This window comes from Eptatretus burgeri, chromosome 9, assembly GCF_056783735.1.
Source record: "Eptatretus burgeri isolate ZD-2024b chromosome 9, Ebu_testis_v1, whole genome shotgun sequence".
Taxonomy (NCBI): Eukaryota; Metazoa; Chordata; class Myxini; order Myxiniformes; family Myxinidae; genus Eptatretus; species Eptatretus burgeri.
In genome coordinates this window covers 70,397,333-70,413,838 of record NC_140969.1, presented here as the reverse complement: position 1 = coordinate 70,413,838, position 16,506 = coordinate 70,397,333, and the positions used below count along the sequence as shown (strand labels likewise).

At 42.1% G+C, this 16,506-nt stretch overlaps 1 protein-coding gene and 1 long non-coding RNA gene across 7 annotated transcripts in view; one reads left to right on the top strand and one right to left on the bottom strand.

Annotated features, from left to right (window-relative positions):
* The window catches only part of LOC147020309 (uncharacterized), a 127,975-nt gene that overhangs the window by 30,577 nt on the left and 80,892 nt on the right, over positions 1–16,506 (top strand). The gene's annotated exons all lie outside the window — the stretch shown is intronic.
* The window catches only part of LOC147020310 (microtubule cross-linking factor 2-like), a 70,611-nt gene continuing 56,328 nt past the window's right edge, over positions 2,224–16,506 (bottom strand). For 2 of the 4 annotated variants that reach the window (XM_085895601.1, XM_085895603.1), the window contains 4 exons: positions 7,644–7,883; positions 7,013–7,077; positions 5,552–6,914; positions 2,224–5,070 (listed from right to left, as the gene is read on the bottom strand). In XM_085895601.1, coding sequence (XP_085751727.1) covers positions 4,126–5,070; positions 5,552–6,914; positions 7,013–7,077; positions 7,644–7,883 — 2,613 coding nt within the window. In that variant the 3' untranslated portion in view covers positions 2,224–4,125. Of the gene's footprint in view, positions 5,351–5,551; positions 6,915–7,012; positions 7,078–7,643; positions 7,884–16,506 lie in introns of all 4 variants that reach the window. The other 2 variants (XM_085895602.1, XM_085895604.1) reach the window with 2 other exon arrangements.

Genomic DNA, 16,506 nt, shown 5'->3' with positions numbered 1-16,506 from the left:
GGGATCCAGACTCAGACTTTTCTATCTGGAACCTAAAGATCGAATTTCTGCCTTACATCTGTTATGGATGAAGTTGTTACAGAGTTCATTGGCGAAAAAAAATATTTCGCCAAGTATGTTGGTCTGTAGCGTGTGTCTGTCTGTCTGACTGCTTGTCACACAATTTTTGGCCACAGTTTTCAAGCAATCGTTCTGAATTTTTTTTGTTAGTGGGTGACTGGCCAAGGACAGAAACGCTTAATTTTGGTGAGAATCCGGATCCGGCTACTGGAATTTTAAAAAGTGATTCTTCACCATTGAGAGATAGGGCCAAAATGATATAGAGCACAATATCTCAAAAAGTTATAGAAGGATTCAGACGAAACTTGGTGGACAATTTGGGTGTGTGACAAGGACTAATTGATTCGATTTTGGTGAAGATCCGAATCCAGATCTGGATATAAGGCCTCCCCTGGAGCAGATATTCTTAGCCATTTATATAAGTGCAAAGATGTTGTTAATGATACCAAAAATGATAACATTATGATGTCAGTGACATCTTATACTTATATCTGCTTGAAATTTGGTACTTATATCTGCTTGAGGACTTGTCCTAATGCACCCCAGTTTCTCCCTATGAAGGTTTAGCTTAAATGACATTCTTTGACCAGAGATTAATTTTGATCTCCCATAAGTCTTAACTCCATACAGAGAAAAACAAGCTCAAATGAGCTAAGATCCTCGTCCTCTTAATGATGACGTCATAAAAACGAATATGACATCATTGTGATGTATCAGGTTTGCGATAAATTATCTGTGCTAATACCCGGCTTGATTCCCGCAAACAAAATTCAAACAGCTTGCCTAGTTTCGGAGATAATGGTATCGGCGATTTCCATTAGCCGCGATATTATGCCGTCAACTTTTTTTCTAGGAAGAATTTCCAAAATCGGAGATGGTTACTGCCTGCACGTGGGCTTTCTGCATATACATGGCAAGTTTCACGAAGATCCGATGAAAACTCTGGGTTGTGAAACAAAAAATGTCAAAAAATAGGAATGACGTCATAAAAATTGATATGACGTCATCGTGATGCATCATATGTGCGGTAATTCATCTCTGCTAATGCCCTGTTAAATTCCCGCAAACAGAATTCAAAAAGCTTGCCTAGTTTCAGAGATAATTTTTTAGGCGATTTCGATTAGTGGAGATATTTTGACGTCATAACTTTTTTCTAGGAGAAATTTTCAAAATCGGAGATGGTTACTGTCTGCGCGGGGTATCTTTACATATATATGCTAAGTTTCAGGAAGTTTCGATGAAAACTGTAGGCTGTGAAACCAAAAAGTCCACAAGAAGAAGATGAAGAACAACAACGTGAGTAAGACTTAGAGATCCTCCACGAGGATCTAAAAAAGTCACACAAAGAGGTTCTTCTAACCAAAGTGGTCACTTGGTCCCACTCCCCCAAATTTCCAAACAGGAAGGAGCAGACCTTGTGCCAGGTGATGTTTCATCTGTTCTGGTGTGTGTGTGTGTGTGTGTGTGTGTGTGTGTGTGTGTGTGTGTGTGTGTGTGTGTGTGTGTGTGTGTGTGTGCATGGGTGTGTTTGTTTGTACAGTATGTATATGAGTGTGTGTGTGTGTGTGTGTGTGTATGTGTGTGTGTGTGTGTGTGTGTGTGTGTGTGTGTGTGTGTGTGTGTGTGTGTGTGTGTGTGTGTGAGAGAGATAGAATTGTTTGGAACAGTTGTGTGTGAAAAAAAGGAGATGTGTGTGATAATTGACATTTATTTTTGTGAGGCTTCTCCCACTGATTTGTTTTTATCTTCTGGTGGAAAATTCACTGTACTGTTTCTGAGATCTTTATGTTTCTTATGTATTTATTTGATTCTTGTGTATTTTTGAAAACTGTGGGTTGACTGACTGCATGGACACTGTGATTGTGGATCTACTTATGTAAGTACTGTATGATGTGGATCCGTGACCAAGGTTGTGGATCCGCAATTTGGAGAGGTTCTGGGCTGAAAGAATCAACACCTCGAGGAAGAATGGTGCCCAGCTGATGATCCACGTGGTTGGGAAAGTGTGTGCTTTTGTATGTTTGTTTGTGTTCGTTTGTTTTTGTCTGTATGGATGAGTTTGTGTGTGTGGGTGTGTGTGTTTGTGTAATTTTTATTTGGGTGTGTGTGTTTGTGTGAATGTTTGTGTTTGTTTTTTATTTTTATTCATTTATTGTGTGTGTGTGTGTGTGTGTGTGTGTGTGTGTGTGTGTGTGTGTGTGTGTGTGTGTGTGTGTGTGTGTGTGTGTGTGTGTGTGTGTGGTTTCTTTTTTCTTTTAGCAGAGCCACAATTTTCTTGGGGTCCGTCGGTGTTACTGTGTTCTCCTGTACATGCTTTTCTATTAGCAGGGATACATTTGCAGGAAATACTGTCATGCACCTGCTGGATCACAGTGTCATCTGTTATCATGTAGTCCAAACTGAATGTGTGATTGAACATTTCGGATAAATAAATATCCATGGTTGGTACACCCACCTGTCTAATACTGGCATCTTCGCTTGGTACAAGAACGACTGCATACTACTCACTTCAGCGTCTTGTGTTTGGCTGTGAATGATTTTTTTTTTCAAAAACCGTTGCCAATAAACCTGGCCTGCACATGCAACACACAAGGTTCCCATATATGGATAGGATGCATGTGCTGCAGGGCAGGCATTTAGAGCATGTCAGCAAAACACCAGAGGAAGAGAGTTATGTTGCCAACATTCCCGAAAGGGTTTACCTTTGAGCTTTCTTTTTTTTCTTTATGTTTAAATGTTAAAAGTTCAAAATTCTTTGTTTAAAGCACTTTTCGTTTTACCATTTTATTTTTATTTGGAGAGGTTCATCTGAAAACAGGTGTTCATGGCATTAAGTCATAAGAATTACATTGCACACTCCTTTGTCACAATGTTTCAGCTTTGTATTTGTTTTACCATTAACTTCTGCATTATAAATGCAGAGCATAGATCACATGACAGTAGCTTATTATATTTATTCACATTTCGTTCACGAACAGATAAATCATACAAATATCACTCTAAACGGTTTTAAACAGTTACGTACTGTATATAGGGAAAAGAAAAGGCACAGAGTTACACAAACCTTATACAGCGTTAGAAAGAGGGACAGCACGATCAGGTGCTAATATTAAAATGTCACAGACACTTAATCTGAAGTGCTAAAAAGCATTACACCAGTGCTGACTATGATAAAAACAAAGCATACTTCACAGTTACAACATGTATTGAGTGTAAGGCTGAACAATGAGCTCCTATACAGTTGGCAGTCATCCGACGGTTGAGCCTCTCCTGGCACCTGGCCACACGTCTCATGAAGACAAACCGAGCAATGACAATATGAGTCTCCTCCTTAAAGCTACAAAATCGCTGGATAGGTTTTGCTGAGCGATTCTGGCTCGTATTATATGCTGATTATCATGAAAAGGCCTAATCTTATGAAAAGGCCTAATCTGTAAGCTCGTGTGCAGTAGTTTGCCTAATCTTGTCATGCTAGTTTTCCGAGCCAGTAGATTGAGGTCAAACAGGGCTTAAAACCTGAGATTCTTGGATTTTTAGGTCAAATTCAGTGTCACGACAACATTTTTTTTCCCAACATCCAAACTACATCTAGAAATTTTTTTTAAAAACACTGTACGATTGCATCCATTCCAAACCGGTCATTATCTGCGAGAAACGACTGCAATTGTTTCATTCTATTGGTAAAACACTGACTTGTATATTTTCAAAAGGCTTCACTTCAAAAAACAAAAAAATTCATTGCATTGAATTTGCACGTTGCTTCGGCTGAATGCCCGATCAAAATGGAAAGAAACGAAAATTCAACAACAAAAAAGTTGTTCAAGCAATCAATCAATATCACATGAAATTTGCTTTTGAGTTTAGACTAAGAAGTATGAGACAAGCAGTTTCCACCATAGTTTAATTTTAACCTCACTGTATGCTGTCTAAAACTCAGGGGAATAAAAGCAACCGATTTCTGAAACATCTGTTGTTTAAACATGTATTCAAAGCGATCATGTTAAGTTGAGAGTCATGTCTCTGTTCATTGGAACCACAATTTGTTTTGTATTTAAGAGCAAATAATTAACTTTCTTCTTCATCTGGAATGTTTTCTTGAGAATCTGTGTCTGACTCGCTGCTCTCGTCTTGGGATTCCGTTGAGCATGGTTCTGTTTCTGTAACCAAGCTGGTATCCTCATTTTGACTGTGTAATTCTTCGTTTCCTTCATCAGCGAGATCTCGTTCGCTATCTTCATCGTCTTGTGTGGAGTTATCGTTGCACTCATTTTCGGCCGATTCATTATCATATTTATCTTTGACCTTTTCATCTTCATCAAGTTCTGAATCTGAGCATGTTCCATTGTTCTCATCATTTTTATTTTGTTGTTCGTTATCATTTGATAATTCTAAATTTTCTTCTTCATCCGGGGTAGGTGGGCTTTGAAGTTCTTCGTCCTCTTGTTTAGAGCTGTCCACATTTCCAGTGTCATATTGTAAAGTATCTGGATCGTTCAGATTCTCTAGTGTGTTCTCTTCCAGCGTTACATTATCTCCATCAAGTTCGACAGATTCATCTTTCTGATCTGGCTCATCTTCCACCAGCATTTCTTTTTCCATGTCATCATTGTCATAATCCAAATCTGAATTTTCTGGAGGTATTTCATCAGGACTTTCCTCTTTGATTCTTTCAATCTCTGCACTCTCCTCTTCAATGTCAGGGGTATCACAATCTGCCAAATGTTTCTGATCTTGCTCCATGATCTTTGGAGAAGCATGTTCTATCTGGTGTTGAGAGGTTTCATCTTCTTTGTTTTGATCACCATCAATGCAGTCTTTTGTACCATTGACACTTGGATTGTCTGAAGTGACCTTCATTTTACTTGGCTTGCTCACTGAGCTGGATTTCTGGGCTAATGGGGATGCCCGGTGTGGATTACGAGAAAGGCTGCGCCGAAAGCCTGGCTTTGTAGGGCCTCGCGGAAGAGACGACGATTCCCTTCCTGATGCAGTCAATTCTCTTGCTGAAACCTGTTTTCAGAAACACTTGCTTGTAAAATGCTCACACCTTGATGGACAGTGCATCTTGTGGCCCGTCAGATGCATTTCCTGTTGTGTCTTTCAATGGTATAATGTTCTGTTATCTATAGATGCAAGCAAGCCAGGGGAAATGTCTGGGAAAAAGCATCAAGCAAGGTTGCCGAGAGAAAGATACTTATGGTTTAGCATTCCCTTTCCAGCAAGGCAGAAAGAAGACCTTTCAGCAGCATGCTATAGGTGCTCCGACTGGCTGTTAGTATAGCAGTTTTTTCTGTACACAAAGGAAGATTGAGAGCATACTTTAAATGCAAGTTTGCCTCAACTGCATAAAAGTATGCCGCAGTGGGTTTAGGTTACAGAGTTATGATACGTGCATTGAAACAGAAAAGCATGCATCATGCAGTTTCATGTGTGCATGCAATAGAAAGGTAACCTGTAACTTGCAAAAATATGCATCAAAACTTGCACTTACCAATTGACTTTCTGAAGAAGCTATAGATGACTTCATCCCTTTTCCGTTTTCACACAGGCTGTTGCTTGAGGCATTATTTTTTTCTGCAGGATTGGAGGCTTGGTACGGCTCCTGACCCTTTGATCCCAATGATGCAGAGCCAACAGATTTGGCCACCGGCAAAACCAGCTTGTTTTCTTGACTGTTTCCTGAGTTGGCAGACCTCTCCTGCACATTCTTGAGGATTTCCTGGATGACGCTATAGTTTGAGCGGGCTGACTCTGTGGAGCGAGGTCGAGGTGTTGTGCTCTTGGCTGTCCGACGAGCTTCGGCTTGGGCTTCTGTAGAGTGGTCCACAAATGTGAAAAGGCTAGAAAGACCACTGTTTGATGTGGTGTGCACTGGGCTATCTCTCGTTGTTGTGGATCGAGCCCAGGCAGACTCACTGAGGCCTTTCCATGACTCGGCTCTCATGAATGGTAAATCTTTTCCAGGCCGAGCGACATCATTCCTTCCCGATATATTCCTTTGAAATCGTTGAGATCCAAGCTTAGACGAGCAGTTGCGGTCAAAACGGCTCTGCATCTTCTCCAAAGCAACATTCCTGCAACGAACTGCAGAACGACTTGAAGAGCCGCCAATTTCAGGGCCTATATGCTGCTGGAATAATGCCTTGTTGGACGGGCAGCGCATGCACTCCGTCTGCAAACCTATGTGTACCATTCTGCGTACCGTTTGTGTGCCAGTGCTAGTTGTCAGGCCTGTTTGGCACCCTATGTCACGGCTTGCTCTCTCCACTGGAACAGTGCGCAAAGAATTTGCAGCTTCCTTCATATCGTCACTCAAATTACCAGATAGTTCAGGTTCAGTCGATGAAGGTGACTGGGCATCTGGCATAATCCCACTTTCTGAAGACTCGCAACGGTGTCCAGACAGGCCTGAGGTCCATCCTGTTTCAGATGTATTAGCCATCTCGAATGAAAATCCTGAATTGGTCCCATGATCCAGATTGATGATGTACCTGTGATCAGTGATTCCTTCATATGCTAATGGTCGCATTGCATCGATATGCTGTGTGGGATCGGATGTTATGTCCATTCCTAATTCTGTGTGAGAAGCAAGATACCAAGAACTGGATCCTGCTTCACTGCCGAGGAGGCTTTCCTCACTGCTGGAATGACCAGAGCACCGCACACGGCTGCTGCCTCGACTGTTTATGGCTGTGCTGCTGTCGGAGTATGGTAAACAAGGAAGGAAGGGCAAAGAAAAGGAATCCCTCCTGTGGATGGGGGATTCACTTTCTACTGGAGATGTTTTGTTCGAAGAGTCTGGTGAACTTTCCATCAGGGCATCAAACTCTGAGATGGAAGAAATTGATTTGGACCTGTCAAAGGAAATCAAGACAGCAATATAATAATTGGACTTTCATAAAACTTTGCTGAAACATCAGAGTGATCAATGTTTGTGGAATTTGCAACTCACCTACGGAGGCTGTTTTTATCTTCGAAGTCGTCCACCCCTTGCCGGTTGCATTCTTCTTGTTGTGTCTGTGATTTGGAAGTTTGCAATCCTTGTTAAAGCAAATTCAACAGTTTAAACCAAAAGGAACAGTAATGTGAACATGAAAGTAAGGTCGCATATGGTGACAAAATTGAAATGATTGTGTATGTATCCATAATCAGAATATATTTGACCAATTTTGATTTCATCCAGACTGTGGTTCCCTATATAAGTCACAACTTATAGGCTTGGTGTTGGCTTAGCGGTTAGGGTGGTGGCTTGGGATCCTAGGGTCCTAAGTTCAAGCCCTGTTTTCCACTGAATTAACACCAGGGGGTTGACTCAGCCTGCCATCCTTCCGAGGTCTGCAAATTGAGTACCAGTGTAACAGCCAAAAAAGCTGCACATGAAGGGAAGGGTTTTCATTGGATTGATTAAATCTGGTATTGGTGTGGTGCAGGCATGATGGGCCAAATGGCCTCCTCATGCGCCTTAATTCCTTGTTAATAATTGTAAAAACAGCAGAGACAAGCTCAATCCCAAGCTGTATGTTTGCATATAAAGCGATATTCATGTTTGTAATTGCATCTTGTTTATTTCTGTGGGTTATCACCTGATTGTGGTACTCCCGGAGATGTTTTACCCTTTGCAGTTTTTCTCTTGTGGGACCAGGATCAAGGATCAGGGCGTCCAGTACCAGGGAGTGGAAAGCAGGTGGGTGACTGCTCTTCTGTAAAATCGACTCGAGCGTGCTCTGTGTTCCAGCACCGAACCTCTCCCGATCTTTGTGTGGGTCAACATTTGGTCCTCCTTGAAACATTGCAGATGGAGTCATTCTTTCCTTCTGGAGCTGCTTAAAAAGGCACAAGTTGTGTCGAGGAAAGCTTTGAAATCAACGTTGTTTAACTGTAAGATCATAACATTTGCTGCACTTTTGGGATGATGGTCACATCCCTGATGCAATTCCTGATACCATAACACTTGAATTATGTAGTCCTTCAGTTGTGCAGCTCCCTTCCTAACATGATTTGCTTTCTGTACACGAAGCATCTGTGTTAGAAAATCATCTTGATGATGTGGTCATCTGCTTAACATGGTTAGTAGGCAAGCTTCCATTTAATGTCCATAGGAGTTTAGTGCTGTCGCCCAGTATCGGCGACCTGCATCATTATCTTAGATTGTACAGTTATTATTGTTAGAGAAAGCATTCACCAACTTGCATTGAAATGAGTGTCTTCGTTTTTTGTTTTAAAAAAATCTGCTGATGAAAATGGGACATTACCACTTTCTTTTATGCTTGACTTATGTTGCTAGATTTTGTTCAGGAACTTTCCACCCTAACAACTACAGTATTGATACATGGTCTCATCACAAAGTTGTTTTGTGATTTTGTTTGATCTGGATAAAAAGTCGGTGGTGTGATGGTTGGAATGTCCACTCCAAGTCTGGGAAGAAGGTGGTTGAAACCCGGCCGAGCCATACCAAAGACTTTAAAATGGTGCATGCTGCTTCCTTGATTGAGGTTCAGCATTTCAAAGGATTAGAGCACGGACATTCCCCATCGGTTGGCATCCATGGGGAGGACGGAATTGAGAAAGGAAGTGCCATTGTGGCTTTGCTGGTACCCAGAGTACCCTGGGAAGTGACAGCACTTCCCCAAAGCTCAGTGGCTGTGTTTGTCTCATTTAACAGTCCTGTGTTGTGTCTCGTGTAATTGTCTGTATGTCCAAATGTGTGAGAAATGGGTGTGGCAGCTCCATGATGAGACTTGTATCCTGAAATAAAAATAAGTAAATAAAAAATGCAGGTTTGAAGAACCCGAGTTCTTGAGATAATGAAAGCAGACACCTTTGTAAAGGGCTGGATATTGGTACTAGGTCAAGCATATCCAGAGAGGGCATTCTACATGTTACATAGTGTACACTTGGGGAGTGTTACATACACTAATTGAAGATGTTCAAATGTGAAAAGCTTTTCCAGTCTATGAATCTATAGTTACCAATTGTATCACGATATATCATGAGCAACAAGCCAGAGGCAAAAAATACATTTTCATCGACACAAAAATTCCATTTTATTCGATTAATAACAAGACAGAAAAAAACATTTTATAAAAATGGAAAAATACGTTGGGATGGAATTCCCCAAAAAAACAACCAAACAAGTAGGAAGGAATGACAAGATAGGAAGGACAACACAACACAACACCACAATCCTTTTACGGATAGCCATTATGACATATTTTGACATTTTTGTTATAAATGGCAATAGTAACAATTGTATGAAGATGTCGATGTTGGAGGCAGTTGTAGATTTGAAGTGCGAGTTGGTGTAATTAGCCCGTCCCCCGTGCAGAGGGAGACGGGGTTTTGCAATCGTGTGTGTGTGTGTGTGTGTGTGTGTGTGTGTGTGTGTGTGTGTGTGTGTGTGTGTGTGTGTGTGTGTGTGTGTGTGTGTGTGTGTGTGTGTGTGTGTGTGTGTGCGTATGTGTGTGTGTGTAACAACTGGAAATAAGTCAGAGATGGTATCATCACATCTCACAGCACTCTCAGTACCAGAGTAGAGTTCATACAAGAGATTCATCAGTTTTGATGGCACCCCACGAAGACCAAGAATCCTCCAGAGGGCATCCCGATTCAATGCATCGAACGCTTTACAGAGATCAACATGGGCTGCAAGCAGCACCTACCAAAAACTCTCATCTGCGTTCGGTGAGGACCCAAAGAGCAAGGATAAGGTGAATCGTTGACCTCTTTGGTGTAAAGTCTGACTGCTCTGGACCCTGGTGCTCAAGCAGATGGTGGCGAACCCTATCAAGAATTATCCGAGCAAAGACCTTGCCTGCAACTGAGAGCAGCATCACCCCTCGGTAATTGTTGCAGTCTTGGCGATCACCCTTCCCTTTCCAGAGAGGGACAACAAGGCCCCTCTTCTAGTCAGTTGGGATGATATTTGTGTTTCAGGCAGAGCATGGAACTGCATGCAATGACATGAGTACAGCATTTCCACCTGCCTGGAGAAGTTCGGCATGGATGCCACAGATCACGGGAGCTTTACCCCATTTCAACCGGTTCACTGCAGTCTGTGTTTTCCACAAATGAAGGTGGACCACAGTTGATTGGAGGGTCACCAATAGGGAGAGTAACACCACTGACATCCAACTAGACAGCTGGTGGTTCAGCCTGGTACAGCCGCTCAAAGTAACCAACCCAGCGAGCCTTCACTTCGGACTCCTCTGTCAAGAGCATACCACTCTCTCCTCAAACTGCAGTACACTGAGGGATGGGCTTGGAGGAACGGAATGCGCGAATTCCCCTGTAAGCAGGACGAGAATCACTTGACCACAGGTGATGCTCTACCCCCTCACAGATTCCTCGCACATAGGCCTCCTTGTCCACCCTTGGTGCATGTGCAGTTTTACACCTCAGCTCCCTGAACAGCTCAGCCCTGACATTCAGCCTGGCCCTGCGACTCTGGTCAATGGTATCCAGTGTCCTTTGAGAAACAAAATTCTTCTTTGCCCTCTGGTGAGTTCCAAGACATCCACCGGCAACATCAAGGACAGTGATCTTGAGGGTACTCCACAACTCTTCAGGAACCCCGAAGCACCCAGACCCCGCAAGTGTCCACTCGGCCCATTGGTGAAGTCCTCAGCTACCCTCTCATCCTTGAGTTTGCCAACATCCAGCCTAGGCTGGGATAGTACCATTCTCCTGGATTTAAGCTGCAACTTCAGAGTTGCTCCAACAAGCATGTGGTCAGTATTGAGGACTGAGCACTTCGGTCGATCCTGCAGTTCTGGATTATCCTCCTGCAACCATCAACAAGCACATGGTCAATCTCCTTTGCCACACCGCCATCGTTGGAATACCAAGTCCAGCGATGAGCTTGTGGGCACTGAAACCATGAACCAGCCACCCTAAGTCCATGATTTCTTGCATAGTCAAGGAACTTAGTGCTATTCTGGTTCACAGTTCCAGACCCATGAGGACCAACACATGTCTCATAACCATCCTTATCAGTTCCAATCGATGCATTTAAATCCCCCAAGACTTGAAGTGTATCTTGTCTGGGGCACTGATCAACCACAGACTCGAGCATGACAGAGAATGCATCCTTCATGGTGAGATCACTCGCCTCAGTCGGAGCATATACAGAGACCAGGGAAATGACACCCAAGGAGTGATGAATCCTTCGTCTCATAATAGTCTCGCTGACCAGTGTTATCTCAATTATCAATGGAGTCAGTTCAATGGACGCAGCTACAGCAACTCCTTGGGCATGGTAACCATCAGAGCGACCAGACCAATCGTAGGTGTAACCACCCACCATGATCTCACCGCAATCCGGTCTCCGAACCTCAGAGAGTGCTGCAATACCGATGTCCAAACGGTTGAGTTCAGTTGATAACAGAGACAGGTGATCATCCTCTCTTAGGGATAGATACATTCCAGGCACCCACCCAAAGGGACCGCCTCAGGTTAACCCAAGGAGATAAACATCTGGTGCATGACACCTCAGCACCACTACGACACACAACCACAATCTGACCCTGGAAGATTACCCCGTGGTTTCCCTCCTAGCATCAAAGATAGGGGGTCCCGAAGGCTTTGCCCCAATCCCGTCATTTTGTGAGCTGCCCTGCGAAGGGAAGCTGCACAGGAGGTCCTCCCATGGAGTGGGTTTTCAGATTTCTTTTTACTTTTGGTATGTTTTGCGGAATGAAGGGTTTTACGGTGGCCGGAGTGCAAATCCTGCCACCAATCTCCTTATAAAAAGTAACCCAACTGCAGGAGGACATCCACAGACACAGTTTGGTACTAGATATGGATGGCCGTTGGCTCACAAGGACCTTCTCCACCCTTTGACAGGTTTTTTTTTCGTCTTGGTGGGTGTCCATATCATACATCCTCTTCACCAAGAAACTTGGTGGGGGAGACAGTTTAGTCCCCGACAACGCGACCATGAAACAGGTGAATACATGTCTGCATGGTACCTGTGGCATGTCACAGATCTAATCTGACCTGACCTGCAGCAATCTGACCTGACTGAACCCACAAAGGACAGAGTGATATCCATAGCCAACATTAAATGGGCTTGTTGCCGCAAGCAACAACTTTTCCCGGCATTCGTGAAGCAAGTCAAAGGTCGATTCTTACAAAAATGCAAACTGCCCTCGAAGCCACAATGGGGCCCCAACCAATAATGAATCCGAGGGCACTTCAACAAACTAATTATATATCATTCCTCTATTCTGGTTGATTCAGGCGACTGACCCACCCAACATTTATTGTAAGAAATTAAAAAAGTTATTGTCAATGAATTTTTAAGTTTATCAAAGATCCTTTGGAAAATTGAGTGAGTAAATGCTAAGGTGCCAAAAAAGTGGGTAAATACTGTTTATGTGCGCTTATGCAGGACTTCAGCACAGGAAGCGATGGAAGACGAATACTAAAAGCGATAAATCACCTTATTTGTTCAATCCACAACTAAAGGCCCGGTCACACCTTGACGTTTTAGCCAACGTATGCCAATTTTTGAATTTTTTTTCTAAAACGCTGGCACACGTTGAATACGTTATGGGTAAGTTTTGATAACATTGAGAGCACGCTGAAAAACACTGCCATACGTCGTTGTACGTTGGCTTTAAACGTTGTAAATTTTTTCAACGTTTTTGGTTGTCCTCAAATTTTTTCATGCTTGAAATTTCACGACGTATGCCGGCGTATGACTCACACGTTCCGCTACGCTGGCCACAGGTTGTATGCACGGTCTGCGATCATTGACAGACGTCAACACATGCTACTTGTAAGTTAATCATAAGTTGAGACACGCCGAGGTAATGTTTAGCGTACCCGAAACTTATTTCTAACCTATGATTAACGTGTTGTTGCCACGTTACGCGATCGTTGCCACACATCGACAGACGTTACTTTTAAGTTACTCATAGGCTGAAAGACGTCGGTATAATGGATCGTCCTTGCATCAGCGTCCACGGCCACGGCCAGGACACTTATTTGCAGCATTCTTCAAACTTTTCTTCGGCATGACGAGGATGTTCACACTTCGATGTCTAGCTTGGCTATGATTCCAATTGTCCATCGGCAGCGTCTATTTAAAATAGTCGAGTTTGAGCGTTTTAACACGTTCAGAAGAAACGCTTCAAGTTTCCAAACCCCAGCGTCAAAAAACAAAGGCGAGTAACAGCAATTTAAATCGTTCATTGTAAACAATGAAAATAGTTGAGTGGTACCGTTTAAAAGTCGTTGAGTGTAAAAAAAAAACGAATTGTTGAGCGCAAGCGTCTACTTTCAATAGTGGGGTTTGAGCGATTTAGCACGTTCAATAGAAACGATTAAAATTTCCGAGCGCCAGCGTCAAAAAACAAAGGCGAGTGACAGCAATTTAAATCGTTCATTGTAAACAATGAAAATAGCTGAGTGGTACCGTTTAAAAGTCGTTGAGTGTAAAAAAAAATCCAATTGTTGAGCGCAAGCGTCTACTTTCAATAGTGGAGATGCAGCCATTTAAATCGTTGAGTTTATCATTTAAATCGTTAAATCGTTAAACGCAAGGACAATCCATCATAACCCACACCCTCCCCCTCACACTCACCTACTACTGCCAACATGAACAAACTACTACTAATACTAATACTAATACTAATACTAATACTAATACTGATACTGATACTGATACTGTTACTGCTGACATGGACATCGACTCAAAAAGGACTCGAAAACACTGTTGGGTTCCCTTTTTATGAGCAGCATTTTTATATACCAATTCCCAAAACCGCTGGGAACACGTCTTTATATGGCAGTTGTAAGCTAGAAACACGTTAATTTATTTTTTTTGTCGACCGGAAGACGTTATTGGAATACATCTACATACGTCGATGTGTGTTGGGACTACGTAAAGAATTGGTTCAAAGCACGTCAAACATAAGTTAGAAATAAGTTTCGCGTAAAAAAGACATTACCGCGACTTGTTTCGACTTATGAGTAGCTTATAAGTAGCCTTTGTGGACGTGTGTAAGCATCCACATATCGTGTGTACAACCTATCCCCATCGCATGCGGAACGTGTGTCATACGCCGAGTATGTCGTAAAATTTTGAACATGTTTAAAATTTCTTGACGTACTCTACTTACTATGACGTATGATAGCGTACTTTAGCGTTGTACTCACGTATACCAAACTTACTCATACCGTATTTGACGTATCCCAACGTTTTAGACACATTTTTCTTAGGTCGGCATACGCTGGCAAGATCGCCAAGGTGTGACCGCGATGTTGTCACTTCCATTTCTACGGCTGTTATGATTTGAATCGTTGTGCGTCAGCCTTTTAATAGGCTACGTCACGACATCGTCGGTGATGCGTGCAACGCGCTATGCCTAAGTTAGACTATCGTTGGGCATCAGTTGTGTAGGCCGACAACAGGTTCAGCATTCGTTGGTATAAGTTATCTATAACACAACGAAACGTTCTGTGTCCGTTACCAATGCGTTATACATAAGACCAAGTCGCTATGAATACGTCCGAATCTTTAAAAAAAACATCAAAAGTTCAACGTAAGCCAGCGTTTTACATACATTTTAATACGTTGCCATCGCTGGCTAAAACGTCAAGGTGTGACCGGGCCTTAACTAACACTTGGTTCCTTCAGAAAATGATAAATGCTGCAGGTACGACTCTCCGATTGGTGATTACAATCTGGAACAAAACACTGTACCATATTCACAAAGAGCTAATGTGGCAATATTCAACGTGAGTGTAAAACCAGGCGTTGTCATGCAACATGACATCATCACCTTGGTGTGCTTTTGTGGTGTATTGATTTTTAATTGCTATTCTTCAGTTGGAATCATTGTAATTGCTTCAGCCATAATTGTGCTCGGCACGTTGACATTTATCATCATTTTGAGGATGAACAAATCAGCGATTTTGCGATCTCTATGGTACTTTAACAATGTATTTTGGTGTATTTTTCATTCTTGTTAGTTATGGAAACGTTTGAGAATAAAAGGTATGGCTTTTAAATGCTTATGACTTTACTCTGGAATAGTTTTTAAGCATATTGTTTTGTACACATTTGAATCATTGGCCATTTTTTCCCGTGCCATCTCTACTACGTATGGAGTGCGATTGTACTCTATGATAAATTGGGAAATATATGGAGTTAAAACTCCAACATTGGAACTTTATTTCCAGATGAATTGCCACCAGGGTAGAAATATGGAAATGTACCATGATAAAGCTTACAAAGATGTGTAATTGTCAAACATGTTGGCAGACAGGATGCCCAGTTTAACATACATCCAAAGGATGAATCACCCTGCCTGTGAAATTACAGTTTATAGCTGGGTCAGAACTCAAACCCAGGCTTTAGAGCTTAGAGGCGAATGCCTCCAGCTGATCCTGTCATCCCATCTGGAGCATTAGTCATGAATAATCTTAGTAAGCATAATTCTGAGAGAGGTTTGGGTGAAAAATCTGAAATTAACACATGAAAGTGCTACTAAAATAAATTTGAACAAAATAAGAATTAAAATAGCAGTGTTAACAACCTTGAAGTGGGGAGTGGCCCCTAACGACTACATTACTCACCACACCTTTGGCTTTGTGAATTTTAAAGGACATGTCTCAGCACAAATAAGCAAATAAGAGCTGGGTAGAAAATGCATGTCAATAAATAATAATAATAATAAGTATAATAATAATAACTAGAACTACGTTGTCGATGGCACACCATCGCATATTCCCATGTGCACTGCTTTGTCCCATTAACACGAGGTGAAATTTTATCTTGCAAAATGGATTGACTGTTCTTTTCTATTTGATGTGCTTTATGACCAAAAACTTACTATGTTTACTAAATCAGAAGTCATTGCAAGCATGTCAACATTTCATGAAACATTAATTTAACACTGTCCAGCAATATAGAACTGTGCATCAATTTAATCATCGGAATGAACTGTGTATAATATTAATTATAATTATTCATAATCAATTAGATAAATACAGGAAAACCTGTGACTCTTTGTCACTCATGGGGGCCACATAAGTAAGTTCTTTATAAAAGAATTTACCATGTAAAATGGTAAATACACTTAAAAAAAAAAATCAGCCCCATGACCCCACCCCCTCTGGCCCGGCCCCGAGGGGTCATATCAAAAATCCGACAGTATTGTGCACTTCCCCTTCATGTATCTACTATGTCCCAAAGTTTCAAGTTCCTATTTCAAACGGTGTAGGAGGAGTTACAGGGTAAGACAGACGGACGTACGTATGGACGTACATACGGACGGACGGACGGCGGAGACAATCACAATATTCCCGCTTTTCTTCGAAAGCGCGGGAATAGCAATCGCAATATTCCCGCTTTTCTTCGAAAGCGCGGGAATAATAATAAACTAGCCAAGCCTGCGCTGCGCGCGAAGTTTCTAGAGTGAGGGTTCGTTAGGACGTCAA